Source organism: Vulpes vulpes, chromosome 14 (assembly GCF_048418805.1).
Source record: "Vulpes vulpes isolate BD-2025 chromosome 14, VulVul3, whole genome shotgun sequence".
In the NCBI taxonomy this organism is placed as follows: Eukaryota; Metazoa; Chordata; class Mammalia; order Carnivora; family Canidae; genus Vulpes; species Vulpes vulpes.
In genome coordinates, this window is record NC_132793.1 from 67,417 (window position 1) to 85,332 (window position 17,916).

The window sequence follows — 17,916 nt, forward strand, 5'->3', positions numbered from 1 at the left end:
GACTCACTCCAGGAGGGGCTCAGCCTCCCTCACCCCTGCTACCAGGACGGCTCACTCTCCCAGGTCACAGAGATCACTTGGAGGAACTGCAGGAGGGACACCTTACCATCACTTGTCTTGAACTTGGTGCTGAGAACCTCATCCCCTGAGACTTTTCCCTTCTTTCCAGCAAAGGTTGCTCTGGGACAGCCAGATAAGCTGGAAGCAAAGGTCACACACAAAAAACCAGGGCAAGGTCACACACGCAGGGCCAATCCACGATGATACATCGCAGCGAAAGCCAATCCTTGCTGGCCTGCGGCCTGGTAGGATCCTGGTTTGGGACTTTCTCATGCATCTCCTTTTGCCCTCCCGCTCGCTCGCTCTGGCCCCCAAGCCGTCCACTCCCTTACTCAGCAGCCAGGCCCTTCCAGCTCAGGACACTGCCCTAAAGGCTCGTTCTCAGGCCTTCCTCACTGCTCTCCCCACAGCATCTGCCCCTTTGGCCATGCCAGGTACCTCGCTCACTTGTTTGCTTATAGTCTGTGCCCCAGCCACCAGGCCCAGACCAACTCTCGTTCTCTGCTCTGTCTCCTGAGCCTGGTATGTGGCGGCATTTCAGTAAAAGCTTGTGGAATCACTAGCTCATCAATCTTATAGGTGGAGACGAGGGCAGAACAAAAGAAAGACAAGGAACGTTTCTGAAGGGCTGTGTGATGACTCCCTGCACCTCAGGAGGAGAACGGGGGGCCCACGGGCCCCCCGGCCCTGGGCCAAGTATCGGGGCAAGCAAGCGCCCTGGCGGGAGGGGCAGGGCACGAGGTACGACAAAGCTTTCCGTGAGAAGCCTGCAGCCTGTGTCAAGAACACACTCAGGGCTCCGCTGGCTCTTGCTGCAAGGACTACACTGTGGAGGGTGCCTCACGACAGCAGCCACGTGTAGGGCCACATGTCGCAAACACCGGGACCTGGGACCCACCGTTGTCTGTGGCTTGCCTGGGCCGGGCCCCCTCTCCCCCGGAGAACTAGCGGCTGCCACGGAGCCCTCGCGGCCCTTCCTGACCAGCGCGGCCGCACGCCGGAGCACGCAGGACACCTACCTCCTGTGGGTGAGGAAGCTGCCGTTGGCGTGGCCGGAGCCGTCACAGCCAGGGGTGGGACAGGTGGGCCCCTCATTCTTCAGCGATTTCCAGGAAAAGGGTGAGCCGTTAAGCGAGCCCTCTTTCTGCCTCCGAGCGGCCAGTGGGCAGCCAGATGCGCTTCTGTGTGAGGCGTATTTGCCGCTGATGTGACCGAGCCCCACGCAGCCTGGAACAGGGCACCTGGAGCAGAGGTCAGAGGTGAGCACGGGCACTGAAGCCCGCAGACGCCCGCAGCCCCGACGCGGACGCGCCCGCTGTCACAGAGATTCCGGATGCCCCAGGGCAGACCTGCGGCCTTCCCAACCCCGAGGGGGGCAGCAGGGATCACGGCGCCTCCCGCCTCAGCCTTGCGCCTCCTGCGCCACCGGAAGGTCAGCAGCTGCCGTCTGTCCCCTCCCCTTGGGAGCCACGATGTCCCTGGGCCCCGGGAAGCTCTCCGGGACCTCTGGGGCCACAGCCGGACCTTGCTGCCGCATCACTTCTCCATCACCCCGCGACGAGGAGTGAAACCACCCAGGGGCCACTCCCTGGGAGACTGCTCCAAGCACAGTGTCTGGGGGCCCTGGGGTCACAGAAGGTCACAAGGGCACCCGGAGCCAGGCAGTGTGAGGCAGCTGGGGCCGCTGCTGCTCCCCAGCAGGTGAGGAGACAGGGCCTCCCCGCCCAGAGAGGCCCCCACACCGGCCGCACGTCCAGGGTGGCCAATGCAGACTCTTCCTTGCCTCCTTGGCCTGGACCCCTCTTATACCCATCCCCTCTCTTCATCCCTCCGTGTGGGCCTCAGACTTGTAGGATGGCCCAAGGTCATCCTGGCAATCAGTCCGGAGTGGAGACAGGGCGGCAGGTCCTGCAAGGAGCTCGGGCAGGTTCCACTCTCTGTCTGCCCCTCACACCTGGGCACCTCTCAGCTGTGGGTGCTCAGGGGACGCCGGGGCCGGGTACTCGGAAGCACCTCTGAGCACCCAGCATCACAAGATCAAAAGACCAAATGAGAGGCAGCTCTTCGTGGTTAAAACACACAGTTAAATCTGAATTCATTTTACTCGTGTTCTTTGCAAAACCCTAACTCTTCCTCTCATTAGGATTGATTCCCGGGAATTATTCATACTGGGTATTTCAGACATGTGGACAGTAACACTGCTTCTCTTTCCCTCCACGTCCCTCCAGGGTCCGAATCGTCAGAGCTGTCAGGTGACCTCACGTTAAGGTGTGTGTGGGGCGCCAGATCAGGCCGCTTCCATAAGGCCCAGGTAAGCGGGTGGTGGGGCCCGTGACCCCAAGGGCAGAGGCGTGACTCTTCTGTCGGACGCCGGGGTGGCGGGGACAGCAGTGGGGGTGGGGCACCCTGCACAGGCGATGCGCCTTGAGCAGCTCCTGACCCCCACGCTGGAACATCCACGGATTTTATGGCCAGTTATTCAGTTTTGGGAGAAGGGATTTACCACAATGTGCTGACGTGACTTAATCTCAAACGGCGCGGACACAAGATGTCCTAAAAGGGATCTCTTCTGCCACCAGCCCTCCACATGCCAGCTAGCACGTGCTCACGAAATCCCGTCACGCAACAGGACCTGGTGCACCGATTAAAGCTTCTGCTGCGGTCTGCACTTGTTTCAAGATGACAGGCAATTATCAATACAGTGAAAGTTTATGGGGGCGGAGGAGGCCCTATAAAACGGAGGCACTGAATGCCCCCCGCCTCCCTGCCTGCCCGCCGGCTTGCAGTGGAGCCAGTAGGAACTTCATCCATCCTGTAAATGCTGACCTGCTTCTAAGTCATATTCTCCACTTGGCTGCAAAATCTTATTTTTTAAAAAGCAAAGTTGACAGCACACTAGGAGGAGGAAAACTGTTCTTCCCAGTTAACTTAAAAAGTGCTGATCTTGATTTTAATCATTTGCAAATGCAGCACAATTCACTTATCGTATCCCTGCAGCAGGATCCTTGCTAAATCCATAGCAGCTTGCATTTATACGATCACAGGCAAATTCCTGGCTTCTCAGAAGGATAAATACTCTTCATCTGTCCTCGCATTTATTGGGCTGCGTCCATGACACCAACATCCATATATTTTGGGTTTTGATTTAGCACTCATTATAGTTTTGTAAAAATATAATAAATGAGCCACAGCCTTTTTACGCCAAACAGCTGGTGGGGCTGGCCCCTTGAAGGATGTGATGCTGGCCCATCAGGCCTCTCTTCTGTGGCCAAGCAGATGTTTGCATGCAGCTGGAGTGAGCTCCAAGGAGCTACAGACCCTTGGTCCAGATTGATCCCCTCTGCTGGGTGAGCATCCAGCTATTCTTGGCCCACGGCAACCAATCAGAGGAGACCTGCCTTCTGGGGACCTGGCCCTGACCATGCCAGCCTCAAGGCCTGCACCACGACGCGGCCAGAACTGTTCCTTCCAGTCCTCAACTGGCAAGGGGACCTGCTGCTTTGTCCACTGTCAGCTCTGAAAGTCCTGGGAAAGTTGAATGGTGGTTCACTCTGTTTCCCCCTGTGGCCCAGCCTTGCCCCTACGGGCAAGCAGGGGACTCAGGGCACTCCCAGTACCAAGTGGGGCACTCACAGGGTCAGCATTCACACACAATCCCCCTGATGACACGCTAGGCACCCCCGAGAGATGGTCGGGAGTGGGTCTCAAGGACTTAGATCCCTTAAGGCCCCCTCCCCACAGCAGTGTCGAGGTCCCAGTTCAGGGCGACACTCTGGAGCTCCCTCTTTCCATACCAGCTCCCTGCAGACACATGTGAGTGTGCAGACACACACGATTCAGACTGGCGGTCTTTCTAACCATCCTGTGCTCCTCGACTCCCGCACCTGACCTTCCCCGTCAGACCACAGCTGTGCAGGTTTCCCGCGGGGCTGCTCCAGGCCCGAGCCCACACCAGGTGGCCCCCCAGGAGCACGGGCAGCAGGGCTCTTGGCCTCTCCTGGCCCCATCAAACACCACCAGACCTGAGAAGCCCAGACAGGAGCCAGTGCCCAGGCGTGACCTCAATACCACACACACGGCTCACAGCTTCATAGGTGTCCATGTGCACAGCAGGAGAACCTCTGTAAAAACGGGCATTGCCATGGACCAACTGTATTAATGAAAAAGGAGTCTAGGAGCTTTTTAAAAATTATAACATACAGGAAAATCCCAATTCTGCAAACCCCCAAGGGAGTCAGCAAGACCTCAACTTACTTCATCAGCTCAGGATCTTCTTTATCATCCTTTGTGGGTGTCACCCTGGCTCCACTTTTCTTGGCACGAGGGCAGCCTGACAAGCTAGTTTTGAAAAAGAAGAAAAGCCACGGCTGTCCCAGAATGACCACTTCTTACCCACTTCTGCCCCAGCCCTCCCTCCAGCTGTGTGATCAGCAGCACCCGGGCCGTCCCAAGGAGCTTCTGTCGTCGAGCAGAGTGGGGGCAGAGGGGCCTCGGCGGCAGGTGTTGCCATGAGCCCCTGGTTCTGTCTGCAGAAGGCGACCTGATCAGGCGTCGGGGACACCAATCAGATTACAGACATGAAAGAGGCTCTAGCTGCCCCAACATCAATGTCTGACTTGGAGCACGGCAGCTTCATCTGCGCAAGAGGCCCGCCCTCCCCCGCCCGGCCGGGCACCTCGGGGCGCCGCAGGCTCACCTTCTGTGGGAGGCATAGTTCCCCGTTATATGGCCAGAGCCGTCACAGCCGGGCGTGGGGCACCTGTGAAAGACAGTGGAGCTGGAACCAGAGCCAGTGAAGACACTTGACCACAGGAGCCCCTCTGTGCCCAGCCCCCATGCAGGCCCACCGGCCCCCCTAGCACTGGTCTCTCAAAGGCGTGCACGTCCTGGTCAGCCTGCTTCCATGACGCTGGGCCTTCAGAACTCCGCCACCCGGTCTCCCTACAGGGTCCAAGAAGCCAAGACAAGAGCATATCTCCAGTGCAGGAATGATGGGCTCCCATTTTTGGCCTTCTACAAGGTTCTAGACTGGACTGGAAGGTTCCAGAACACATATGGGCCTTTAAACAGCATTCAGAAAGGCAACCCTAACACCTAAGACGGGTTCATTTTCCCTGACATGACCAGGAGGAAGAGCACTGTTTTCTGGGAGGGGTCCGTCATCTGAGGGAATGAACAGACGATTACTGAGCGCCCGTGACACACCATCCACAGCGCTGGGCACATAGAGGTGCAATTTGCACAACCAGAGGCTCCTCAGGGGTGGTGGGCCCTGGCCGAGGGTTATGATGGGAGACACAAAACCCAGAAGCCCACTTGATGCGTCCAAAATGTTTGACAAACATCATGTAGAAGGTAAAAACTACACTTTGATATCCAAGTATGGGTTTTCTTAAATTACTCTTCCTGAACGTCCATGGTAGAAGAGTGAGTGAGCTCCTGCTGGTGTCAGAGCGGGGAGGTGTGCGTGAATGTGCAGGTGGGTCCCTGTGCAACCCGCAGGACCTTGGGGCTGCATCTGGAATCTCACAGAATATTTATCTGCCATTTCTGGTTTCATCCTCTCACAGAGAATAAACCGTGGAAGCTGAGGCTGTTTCTCAATAGAAAAGTGACCCCAGGAAGGTCAAGGGGACTCACATCAGCTACAACAGGACACAATCAACAGACTTCTCTGTGCCCAAGGCCTTTCCTCAGCATCCTCTTCCCCTGGCAAATGCGGCCTCTGGCGTTTGGAGCAAGGCTGAGGAAGCTGGTGCAGCCAAAGGACTCCCCACAGCTTTCGGGCCGCCCCCCAGAGCTCAGCAGGCCAACACTGCCTGTTTCTCATCCAAGGAAGCATAAAGCTGGCACGGCAACCTGGAGGCGTCAACGCCCATCCCTCCAGCTCCTTCTCCAGTCCCGTGGTCTTTCTCGAGCACCTTCTTGATCCCCGTCCTGTGAGCCACACATGGGGATGCCTCCTGGGTCTGCTGGCAGGCCCACCGGGCAGTTCACCCTCCCGTTGGGTTTGGGGGTAACTCAAACCCTACGAGGTTATGACGGCTCCTGCTCTGGGAATGTGTGGTCACATTTCAACCCACATACATTCAGGGCAAGGAGGTTTTTGCATATTAATAGAAACCACACACCGCCTCCATCTACGTGGGCTTCACCCTTTCAAACAAACCCCAACCAGGGCAAGGCTCCTGCCGGGACACTTTGTGTCTCGGCATCATCCAAGGTCCCAGGGGCAAGCCTGCTGCAGACACCGGTCCCGTAGGCAGGAGGGGCATGCCTGCCCGCCAGCTCCAAGTGCCCTGCAGGCACTCTCACGGCCTGTCCCCGCAGCAGCCCCTTCCTGCTCTCTTGGGAGGCCAAGTGCAAAGAGTAAGGGTAGTGCTTCTCCTTCCAGGGTTTGCAGCTGCTCGGGTGGCTGCCTGTGGCTCCACTCCTTCTCAGCTTTGGGCAAATGTGCCAGAACCCAGGCCCACCACTGTAGGTGGTGGTCAGGGCAGCATGGCCCCACAGAGGCCTCGGGCCTCAATGCCCACGAGCACAGGTCGGACTCTGGTGCAACCCCAGTGGCGCCTGTGAGTAAGGCTGGCAGGGAGTGCATGCACACGGGGATGGTCCTGTCAGGCCCCAGCACAAGCGGGACTGGCGTCCCCACGGGGCCCACTGAGGCACAGCTTCTCCAGGCAGGTGGGGCCACCTGCACTCCTTGCCAAGGCCCAATCAATGGCTTTTCCTAAAAGTCGTATCCCATAGAGGATGATGTTCATGTGGCTGGAGAAGCAGGTGTCCATGCTGGGCGCTGGCTGTGGCCACCACTCTTGTGCACCTGAGCACCCACAGGGTCCGTAGCAGGAACCCTCCCACCTGTTCTGAGTGCATTGTCTGGGCAAGAGGGGGAATCCTGTGTCTGAGGGACACACGACAGCTTGAGGGCACGCACCAGGTCTCACCTCCAAGCCCCATCCCACCATCCCTGTCCCGTGGCGGGGAGGCATCTCCCACCCTGTCGAGCCCCCATCACAGCCTTGCAGGGTGTGTGGCTGCACCTCAACTCCCCACACACAGAGTGGGCTGAGCGGCCCAAGGCAGCTGCGTCACCAGCCCTTGACCACACTGGACACTTGGCAGGGAAGAGCAGATGTCCTTGGGATTCGATTAAAACACAGAAAGCACATCATCTGAGACTGTCACTGCAGCCAGGTATTGGTAGGGAGGCCACCGGAAGAATCTCATTTGCAAAGCAGTGTTGTAGGTGCCTTTTCCTCTCTGGGGACAGGTCACCTATCGCTGCCACAGGTGGGTTGGGAGCAGCCTGTACGAGAGGCCCGCTGGACAGGAGGAGAGAAAGGAGAGCGAAGCATCCACACACCAGGAACCTGGTGGAGCCCGGCCCGCATCCAGCACAAGCCCACGCTGTGCCCGAGAGAACCAGGAGCTGACTCCCACAAAAAGACGTCTGGGGCCAGAGGGGAGCCTGGGAGCAGCCGGGGCACCTTCCCAGGTCTGTCTGAACCTGATGAGTGACTTGTTTTCACACAAGGAAGACTTTCTGTTGCTATTTCTAAACAAGCTTGGCTTAAAGTTCCTCACAGGTTCTTAGTCCTAGACGAGCACTAACCCTCCCGACAGCCGCGTTTCCAGGCCCAGGCCAGGCCCACGGCGTCGTTCCAACAGGGCCCGAGCACCTGCTCTGCAGGAAGAAAGGCCCACTGCACGCGTCTGTCACTCGCGCAGCTCCAAAATCATTCAGGCCCTCAAACTGGAAAACCGTGAAAACTAAGCATAGTGAAAACGCAAATAGGGAAAAGGAACATGGGAAAGGCGTTAAGAGAAGAGAGGAAGGAGAGGGAGAGGAGGTGCGGGAAGGGGTCCTGAGCCTGCAGGACGGATGGTCCCAACTAGGTTTCTGCAGCTGGACACAGTGAGGGGATGAGTCAACGTGCACATCCGCCGTGGTCAGCTGAGCCACAGAAAATGCCGAGTCTTAGAAAGACATTTCTGGTGGTGAAGTCGCCCAGATGGAAGGCCCCCTTGGTGACAACAGGCAATGACATGCCTCTGGCTGCCGGGACCAAAGCAGCCTCCCCAGAGTGACAAGGAGGAGGCTGGCAGGATGGGGGGACTCCCAGGCATCTAGAGCTTTCTTCTCTCTAAATCAGCTCAGGCCCCTTGGGAGCCTTTCGCAGCAACAGCTCCTCCTCTTAGAGGCTCCAGGACCTCAGCTCCCATCTGGCCCCAGAACGGAATGAGCCTAGATTCAGGGGCGCCCAATATGGAAGCCCAAGGTTCGAGAGGAACACCCCCGGAGGGGGAGTGACCTGAGATGACAAGAGGAAGACCTCCTTCCCGAACCCAAGGCAGCACTGCACGGCGGCAATGTCACAGCTCAACTGAAGGCGCAAAACCCAAAGGCAATGGCAGTCCCCAGGTCTCGCCCTGAGAGGACACTGATACCCTGGGAAACCGCTGGGCGCTCGCGTCACATTTGAGCAGGGCTGTTGAGCAGGGTAATTGGTGCCCACAGAGCCTGGGCTGCCGTGTGTTAGGGACAGGGAGGAGCAGCAGAAAGAGGGGAGCTCAGCAAAGAGAGGGATGAGCATGGGCAGGCAGCTCCGGGGGGACCCGCAGGGACCAGAGAGACGCAGCAGCGGAGGGCACGGGAGGAGGGAAGGGCAGAGAGTTTCCTCATTCACCGCCAGCACCCAGGTGCCCTAGCCAGAGCCGCGCAGCCCGAAGCCCCCGAGCCGTAGCAAGACGTAGAAGCCAAGGCCAGCGCGGGCCGCTCGCATATCTCCAGGGCGGAGGCGCCAGCAGGCCCAGACCCTGTGCCGGGTCCTCGGGAGAGGGAGAGGTGGGCCGGGCCATCGGGAGCCAGAGGCGGGGCCCCTGCCCCCGGACGCCCCCCGGAGGCCCCCCGGCCCTCGGTCCCCAGAGGCTGGCAGCAAGGGACAGGCAGACAGCGGCACTCAGAGCAGAGAGAGGCGGCAGCAGCCCCAGGCAAGCAAGTCGGCCCCCGTGGCCTGTCTCTCGGCCCCATCCTGCTGGCAGGGGCTGCCCGGGGCCGGGGCCCTGAGAAGGCCAATGGGGCTGGAGCTTCCCGGCAGGAGAGCAGAGCAAGGGGCGCCCAAGAGATGGTAGGCCAGGAGGGCAGACATACTTGAGGTCAGCAGAATGGGCAGCCATGAGGTTTCTGAGGCTCTTGTCAGCAAGAGGGCAACCAGAGAGGCTGAAAGAGAAGAGATGGGACATTGGGGTGAGCCAGAGGGGGAGCAGAGGAGGACAGGGAAGACCCACCACACAGCACCCAGGCCAGCTGGCCCCGAGCAGGGACAAACCTGCGGTGAGAGGCATAGTTCCCGGTGATGTGGCCGCTGCCGTCACAGCCGGGGGTGGGGCAGCTGAACGGAGGAAAAAGAGCGTCAGAACACAGAGGGGCGCACCTGCCGGGCCTGCCCCCCCGGAGGGCACCGACTCTGGCTCCGGCTCTCCCGGAGCCGAGGGCCACCCGCCCCCGCGCCTCAGAGCGCAGAGCAGCCCTCGCCACCGACTGCGAGCTTCTCAAGGAGGAGAAAGGAGTCAGAGGAGAGGAGGCTCAGCCTGAAGCCGCGATGGCCCTGGAGCGCACGCGCCTGCACGCACTCGGGCGCACCCGTGAGCACGGCGGCACGCCCCGACCTGAGGACGCGGCCGGGACGCGGCCCGGGCAGAGCCAGCGGGGGGACGGAGCTAGCCCGGTCCATGGCAAGGAGGCAGGAACCCTGGGGGCCGACCGAGCGGGGGCGAGGCCTGGGCCCGGCGGCACCGCTGCAGGGACAGCCCCCACCGGCCGGGCGCCGCGCTCTCAGCGGGGGTGGCCTCCATCCCGGGGACCAGTCGCGGCCACCAGCGGCTTGCCCACCCTGCCGCCCAGTGGGCCAGGGCCGAGGGCACCGAGTCCCAGCAGAGCACCCGTCAGGCCCGGGCTCTGAAAGCCACGGCGGAGCTGAGGCTGGGAGAGGCCGGCTGCCCTCCGCGCGCCCTGCCCGTGGGCCTGGGCAGGGGCTTCCCTCGCTCCCCGCGCGGCGGGAGCTTGGGTCAGATTCCGGGCGCGAACCCTGTCAGCCGTCGCCTGGCTCGAGGGGGTTGTGGTACAGGACGTCCAACGTCTGCCCGGCAAGCGGTGCGGCCGGGAGAAGGGGCAGAGCCAGGCTGGGGGGGGCAGGGCCCAGGACGGAGCAGGCCCGGCCCCCGGGCTCAGAGCGGGCGGGCTCCAGGGTGCTCCTGGCCCGGCGGGGACTTACGTGAGCAGCTCCTTCTTTATGTCCTTGGAGAGGAACTTCATCTTAAAGTTGGTCAGGGTGACTTCCCCGGGGTACTTCCGCTCCTCAAAACTCTCTTCCGACACTTCCTGGTCATCTGCTTCAGAAGAAGCAAAAGAATGGGCTGCTGGCTCTGACTGCAAAAAACCAGCAGGGAGACGTTTTAACCGGCTGGCGGGGGGCCGGGTGCCCGACCCGGGGCTGAGGGAGAGGGACCCTTGAGAGCAGGGTTCACAGAGGTGGTTTCTGGAGTGTCCTGCCTCCGGGACGACGGAGGAGGACAGCACCCCGCGGGGCTAGCGTGCTCCCCGACCTCGGCCAGAGCTCCTCCGCGGCCCCCAGGTGGAGGAGGCCAGGCCGCTGCCTCCCGTGGCCCTGGGTGCGCAGGTCACCTCCGCCGACGCCCCGGGGCCACCTCCTACACACAGGAAGCCACACGAAGTGCAGCCCCTCCAGTGCCCGCTGTTCGTGGAGCAGCTACGGCAGGGAGAGCACAACGCGAGCGGGGACGTGCGCCGACCAGGCACGCGGTTCCTAAGCTGCGGTTCTAGGTCGGGAGAGGATCGGCAGCCGCCAGACAGCAGGGCCCCGGGGACGGTCCCCTCCGTAGAGGGGAGCCCAGTTCCCCCAAAGGCCCAGCAGCTCAGCACCCGCAGGTGGGTCTGGAGCAGAGGCTGCTGAGCCACGTGCCAGTCCAACCCCCGCCGTGGGTGTGGGCGTGTCCAGCCCCTCGGCCGGTCGGTGCCCTTCCCAGCTTAAGGTCATCGCAGCCCCTTTCAGGCTTTCTGGGAAGGCAAAGCACAGAGCCCAGCGGGGTGAGGGCTCTCAGGACCCACAGGAATCCTGTCAACGCCATGGGCGTCGCTCTGGCTCCCGCTGACGCTACTACTGGCCAAGGCGCAGGGGACGTAGCTCGTTCCCCTGAGCAACATGGGCTTCAGCGGGGTCTTCAGGTCAGATGGCAGCTTCCCAGAGAGGGAACGCATCCCGGAGGCCCCAGACACCGTCCTGGCAGCTGCCAGAGCTGGGGCGGGAGGTGAGGCTGAGGGCAGGGGCACAGCCTCACACGGGATGGATCACGCAGAGTTGGAGAGTCTGGGTCAGGAGTCCAGGGCCGTGGTCAAGGGACCAGGCAGGCCTGAGGCAGGAGCATGTCTGAGCTGACCCACCCGTGCCCAGAGGGGGCTGGAGGAGCGGAAGGGTCTGGGAGTGAGCTGAGGCTCCAGGATGTGGAGCGACTGTGGGGTGGGGCTGGGGGCAGCCTTTGGTGGGCAAGGACCTCAGGGCCTCTGAGACTGATGACATGAGTTCTGGGGTGCTCAGAGGGTGTGCGAAGGGAGAGGGAGATGGACAAGGCAGCCGGGGATGCCAGCCTGAGCCAGGGGTCATGGAAAGGGCCAGGAAGGGGCCACAGACAGCGGGAAGGGGGCTCTGACCCAGGGCAGGACTGGAACACAGTAAGAGCAGACTGTCCTGGTGGCCCCCACATAGGAGGGCCCGACCTGGCCTGACCCTGGGCTTCCGCTGACCGGCGTGAAGACCACCCACACAGCCCCAGGGGCATGTCCCAGGCCAGCCCTCTCCCCTCAGGGCTGAACCTGACAGGTGCCCCTCTTCTGGGGTCTGACACCAAGTCTCCACCATATAAATGAGCCAAGTGACCCCAGCGTGGGGCCCAGTCTGCTCCTCCATGAAGCAGAGACACCTGTGAGGGGTGTATAGGGAGCCTGGGGGAGGGAGGAAGGACTGAGCTGCAGGAGCCGCGGCTCCCAGACAGGAATCCTCCTCGGGGCCTGCCCCCTGCCCTTCAAGAGTTGGTGGGGTGCCGGCGGGGATGGCAGAGAGAAAGGGGGGAACTGCAGGCCTGCCCCCAGTGTGGCCCTCCAGGGCAGCTACCTGGAGTCTGTGCCATTCCCACAGCTGCGCTTTGCTACTCAGGACTCGCACCTCTTTGGGGAAGAGCTTTCCATCAGTTCCACTCTCAAGAGAGGGACACGATTAGGAAGGGATGTCCCCTGTCCCCAGACTGTGACTCCAGCGCGTCACCAGGCAGCGCTGGTCTTGGGACTCAGGCCACTGCCCAGCGCGGCGGCTCCCGAGCCCCGGAGATTCCCCCTGCCTCTGTCCAAGGAGCCAGGTGGCCAGGGTGTCCTGTGGATGGCGAGGAGGGTCTGCTGCCAGAACTCAGGGTGTCCCTATCTGCACAGCAGGTTGGGGGGAGGCCACAAAACCAAGGAATTGGGAGCCATTCCCAAGTATCTCCCCTGGGATGTGAAAGAAGCCCTCCTCCTCCCCAGGCTTTCCAAGGGCCCACGGTGGTGCTGAGTGTGCATCCGTCGAGGTGAGGAGTCCACCTCTCTCCCGGTTGGGACAAGACCACAGCATGGCCCAGAGGTGGGAGATCCTCCAAGAGGGCAGGCCGGGTCCTAGCTTCCTAGCGGCGGCAAGGCCCCGTGTGGCTAGGGACAGGACCCCGGAAGCTCTTCCTGGAGACGCGAGTACTTTCTACAGCAGCCCCCGGCCCCACACCCACCTCCTCGGGTTCCTCTTCTCGTTGGCGACTGGGCTTGGTATAGTCCAGAGGTCGATCCCACTCATCCTGGCGGGAAGCCTGGCTGGACTGGGGCGAGGTCATGGAGCTGCTGGGGGCGCTGGTGCTGCTCTGGCGCTGGGAGGCCTCGGGCGACTTGACGCCAGGGCTGCTGCTGCTGCTGCTGCTGCTGGGGAAAGCGCTTTCTCGTTTGCGGTGTTTATGCATGCTCAAGTCCAGGGTTCCGTTTTCATCCACCTCTATGTCCGCAGCCTGCAATTGTGAGGGTGAAATCCACGCGAGTGATTTCACCCCTTCACGTGTGCCTTCCGGTACTAAATCAGCATTACAGAAGGCCCGAAACGGTCTCCCTTGGAAGGAAGCAGAGCCAAACAAGAAGAGGAGAGCTCTGAGAAGCAAGGATCTGGACTTGCCACTTCCCGAAATTCATGAGGAGGAACCTCCACCCTCTCGCGGGTCTTGCCAACCTCACGAAAGCAGACCCTTGAGAGGCAGTGACCGTGATCACACGGGACATGTGCTCGACCCACAGATTCAGGGGAACACAAGGACACGTGTGCGTGACCCTCAGGCTCAGGGGAACTTACGGGAACGTGTGTGCGTGACCCGCAGACTCAGGGGAACACAAGGACACATGTGCGTGACCCTCAGGCTCAGGGGAACTTACGGGAACGTGTGTGCTCGACCCGCAGACTCAGGGGAACACAAGGACACGTGTGCGTGACCCTCAGGCTCAGGGGAACTTACGGGAACGTGTGTGCACGACCCTCCGGCTCCGGGGAACAGGAGGGAAGGTGCCTGTGCACAGGCACGTGGTGCTCCACAGCACACAGCTCTCGGAGCGGAGATGATAACTATCAGTGGACCCGGGTGTCCCTAAGCACATTTCCTGTGGGGGCATGTGGGCCTGACCGGGAATCTCCCCAGCCCGTCTCCACCTCAGAGGGGTTCCTTGCAGGGACACACCAACCTTGCTGGGCAGGTCCTGTGGCTTCGTGCTGAGGTTCTCGGGCATTTCCCAGCAGCGCGTGGAGAGGTTCAGGATGGCTGTGGCGGCCATGTGCGCGGCCTCGGCATCGTGCGCGTAGTCAAAGCCTGCAGAAGAGGATGAAGTGCACGGGCTGTGCCTGGGGGAAGAGGCCTTTGGGAAAGGTTTGGCTGCAAAAAGGGAACAACACCAGGCGGATATGCAACTTGAATGGGAGGTGGCCACACAGACCCAGTGGCGAACCCTGAGATGGCTGGGAGTACGCGGGCACAGCCACGGGGTGGGCGTGGGGGGCCGTCCACCGCATCCCAGGTGCCCACGGCACACTCCTACCCACCCTCTAGGAGGGCATTCAGGGGGCCATTTCTGGCTGTTCTAAAATTTGGACAGAGAGAGCAAAACCCTGCAAAGACGTGCCAGCGTCTCTGATGTACCAACAAACGCAAACTGGCTATGGGGACATCCGGGTGGTGCAGCGGTTTAGCGCCACCTTCGGCCCAAAACATGATCCTGGAGTCCCGGGATCGAGTCCCGCATCAGGCTCCCTGCACGGAGCCTGCTTCTCCCTCTGCCTGTGTCTCTGCCTCTCTCTCTGTCTGTGTCTCTCATGAATAAATAAATAAAATATTTTTTATACATTTTTTTTAATTTTTTTTAATTTTTTTTTATTTATTTATGGTAGTCACAGAGAGACAGAGAGAGAGGCAGAGACATAGGCAGAGGGAGAAACAGGCTCCATGCAGCGGGAGCCTGATGTGGGACTCGATCCCCGGTCTCCAGGATTGCGCCCTGGGCCAAAGGCAAGCGCCAAACCCTGCGCCACCCAGGGATCCCCAATAAATAAAATATTTTTTTTAAAAACTGGCTACGGGGCTCGTTTACTGGGAGTAAAGAATTCTGTAAACAGGAATGGATAGAAGTCATTCAAGCAGGAAAATTTTTGCCACAACATCTTGGGGTCGCCATAATCCCACTTCAGTGCTGTACTGTTATTATTCAAACAAACACGACCAAGAGGGCATAAAATGTTATCTTTTCTGGTACTTCTACTGTGGTCATGAAGTAAGTCTCAGGGATGACATTCCTGATATCATGGTCCCACCAGGAAATCCAGATCTACGAAGGCTCTCTCTGAGTGCTACATGGTGCCCCTGCATAAGGACACCCAAGGGAGCGGGACAGATGTCCACGCCGTAGCTGGCAGCTGCATCACCCAGCGTTCCTATTATTAACAGACAGGAACTCCCCACTGCCATTTCAGGGCCAAACACCCACTGGGAGATGCCCGTTCCAACCTCATGTGCACAGTGGGGTGCTTTTCCATTTCATATGTGTTCCCAGGCTAACGGGCTTGCAACCCACAGACGGGTACATTAGTGACCAAAAAAGACAGGAAGGGTTATTCTCAAAATTTGTAGGAATGCATTTTGTTAGTACAAGCGCCCAGAAAACTTGCGGCTACTATCGCAACACTCTGTAGCCAGCAATGTGGTCCCCTTGCCGGAGGGCAAATAGCTCCTGTCGGGGCACCCAGGCTGAGCATCGTGGCTGCCCAAGCCTCCGCAGGGCGGACCACATCGAGGGAGTTATTCCTAAGCCTTTGGACATGCACACCGTAAAGGACTTAGGTTTTGTTTCACAGACACATCAGACTTGATGGGGAACATGATGGCCGTGATGTGGGCAAGACACAAACTCCGGGAAAGCCACCACGGTAGACACTGGCACGGCCAGGTGCCCCCAGGGGAGAGATACCCTGCACACCGTTAGAGGACGGGGTCCCTCCTCCCCGTCTCTCAAACCCTATACCTTTCAGGAGTGAAGCTCCCCAACTTACATTTAAAGGCTTTAGGTGAGGTTTCGCTGGTCTGAATCTTTGGGGCAAGCATGCGTTTGCCAAAAACCTGAGCGTCAAAACTTGCGTAGTCAAAGGTGACCTTGGAGAACTTCTCCAGCTCCTTGGCCAGGTTGGCCCTGGGTGTGGCAGGGGCCACACTAGGCCGGTAGCTTCCATACGGAGGAACCTCAAGCTGCTTCACGAAGCACATAGGCCTGAGGTAGAGGACACAGGTGCAGAACCATGAGGACAGGGCCCGGGGACCCACGGCCCATCCCACAGCCTGGGCAGAAACCCCTCGGAGCCCCACGTGCACAGAGACCCTCCCCCAGGACCCACCACTGAAGGGTAGCTGGGGCCTGATCCACAGGAGGAAAAGCTGCTGCAGGGAGGGAGCAACGGGAGCGCTGAGGACAAGATGGCCTGTGTCCTTGCAGACAGTGCTAGCCAGAGGACGGAGGGCCTGAGACTCTGCCCCAGAGCTTAGGAGAGCAGGTCCCAACACCTCTGCTACTAGTAGAATGAGCCCTTGGCGGGCAACCCTGCAGGAGGGTCTCTGGGACAGGGGCCAGCCGCCCCAGACAGCACTCTCCTGATGGAATGACACAACTCCCCAGGGGGGGAGGGAGGTGGGACATCCAGAGGGGGCACGGCTGTGCTTCTGAGAACCATGTTCCCGGAGGACCCGACTCAGCTCTTCCCTGGGCAGGGGTTCAGCCCTCCGCTCTTCTCGGCTTGAGGTCAATTGAGAGGAGCCCTGGAGGGGCCGAAACGGTTGAAGGCACTACAGGCATTCAGTTCGCTGTCCCAGGAGCCCTTAGAAGAGCTCCGTGTTTTACATGCACAAGAGGGTAGCGGAAGGACAGCAGCCCAGGCAGCACAGGAGCCAGGGCAGGAAGACCAGCCAGGTGGGGAATGGCCACCGCACAAGGTGTGCTGGTCAGCTCAGAGAGAAGGGGAAAGGAGAGGCTGGGAGGCCCCTCTGCACCCCAGCTCTGCTTGCTCTTGACTCTGAGCCCAGCAATGACTGAAATCTAAAAAGAATGGGTCCCTGGAATTAAGAAGGGGTCGGCAGTGAGGTCTCCAAGGTGCTGAGTGCTATAAGATCTTGCGTGTGGCCCCAAAACAGGAGCCCGGTGATGGAAAGACCCTGCAACCTTGAGGAGATCAGCTCTGAGCCTGGACCTTGAAGAAGCAGATCCCCCCAAACATGGGCACACGCTCCTTCCCCAAGGAGGTCTGGAGGGCCTAGCAGCATTGGAAGACGTTTCTGGAGAGTGCTTGGTTCCCAGGGGAGAAAAGGACCCTAAGCTTAACATGGGAACCACGTTGGGTTGGCTTCCTCGGCCAGGGCTCCGTCCCGCAGCACAGACTTAGTGCCTGTGACGCCAGCAGAAGTGCACAAAGGTTCTCCCCACACCCCAGCGTGTGATGCCCGGAAACACGAGCTCGCTGGGCCTCACCCTGCCTGCGGGTTTGACATTTTACCAGTGACTTCTATCCAGGCAAGAAGAAAACTGGAGGAGCAGTTAACTGGCAGGAAGCTGGGAGAACAGTTATAGGGCAGGAAGAGCAACCTCCAGCCATCCTAAGAGCCAGCAGGTGGGGAGAAGCCAAGTGGACGTGAGGCTGAAGACACCCGTTGGACGGGAGTGCAGAGGGTGAGGTCCCAGCCCCGGGCCTGCCCAGAGACCCCTCGCGTGGCACCGCAGAGCAGGGCCGGGTGGGCGGGCAAGGTCCTCTGGTTGGGCCTCGGCGGGCACGCTCCAGGGAAGGGGCGCGGGCTTGGGTGAGCCCTGAAAGGAGGTGGGCCTCTCTCCAGCCCAGGACCCACGCCACTGCCCAGCACTAGGCCTCTGCAGGGAGCAAGGGTCCCGGGCTCCCACATTCCCCCGCGGGAGGCAGACGCGGAACTGTGGACGGGGAAGACTGTATGAACCCTAGTCCCTCAGAGAAACAGGAAGCAGTGGGTCCACTGAGTGGGGGCGATGGGTGGGAATCACCCCACTGGTCAAGACGAAAACTCTGAAGCCGGGCTGGCCCCAGGCGAGTTCTGAGGTCTGGCCTCAGTTGTGGCACCCGCTTCACAGGTCACACGGGTGGTGGCAGTGCCAAGCAGATGTGTGCTGGACGGCCGTTCACAAGCCCTCCTGCTGCTGACACGGCTACACACGACTCGTGCACC

At 60.3% G+C, this 17,916-nt stretch overlaps 1 protein-coding gene across 18 annotated transcripts in view; it reads right to left on the bottom strand.

Annotated features, from left to right (window-relative positions):
* Positions 1 to 17,916, bottom strand: part of MYT1 (myelin transcription factor 1) — a 62,382-nt gene that overhangs the window by 5,258 nt on the left and 39,208 nt on the right. For 7 of the 18 annotated variants that reach the window (XM_026015001.2, XM_026014997.2, XM_072735251.1 and 4 more), the window contains 10 exons: positions 15,732 to 15,946; positions 13,877 to 14,064; positions 12,889 to 13,158; positions 10,338 to 10,492; positions 9,393 to 9,455; positions 9,215 to 9,283; positions 4,757 to 4,819; positions 4,315 to 4,398; positions 1,080 to 1,301; positions 107 to 198 (listed from right to left, as the gene is read on the bottom strand). In XM_026015001.2, the coding sequence (XP_025870786.2) occupies positions 107 to 198; positions 1,080 to 1,301; positions 4,315 to 4,398; positions 4,757 to 4,819; positions 9,215 to 9,283; positions 9,393 to 9,455; positions 10,338 to 10,492; positions 12,889 to 13,158; positions 13,877 to 14,064; positions 15,732 to 15,946 (1,421 nt within the window). The remainder of the gene's footprint in view (positions 1 to 106; positions 199 to 1,079; positions 1,302 to 4,314; positions 4,399 to 4,756; positions 4,820 to 9,214; positions 9,284 to 9,392; positions 9,456 to 10,337; positions 10,493 to 12,888; positions 13,159 to 13,876; positions 14,065 to 15,731; positions 15,947 to 17,916) is intronic. The other 11 variants (XM_026014999.2, XM_072735254.1, XM_072735261.1 and 8 more) reach the window with 3 other exon arrangements.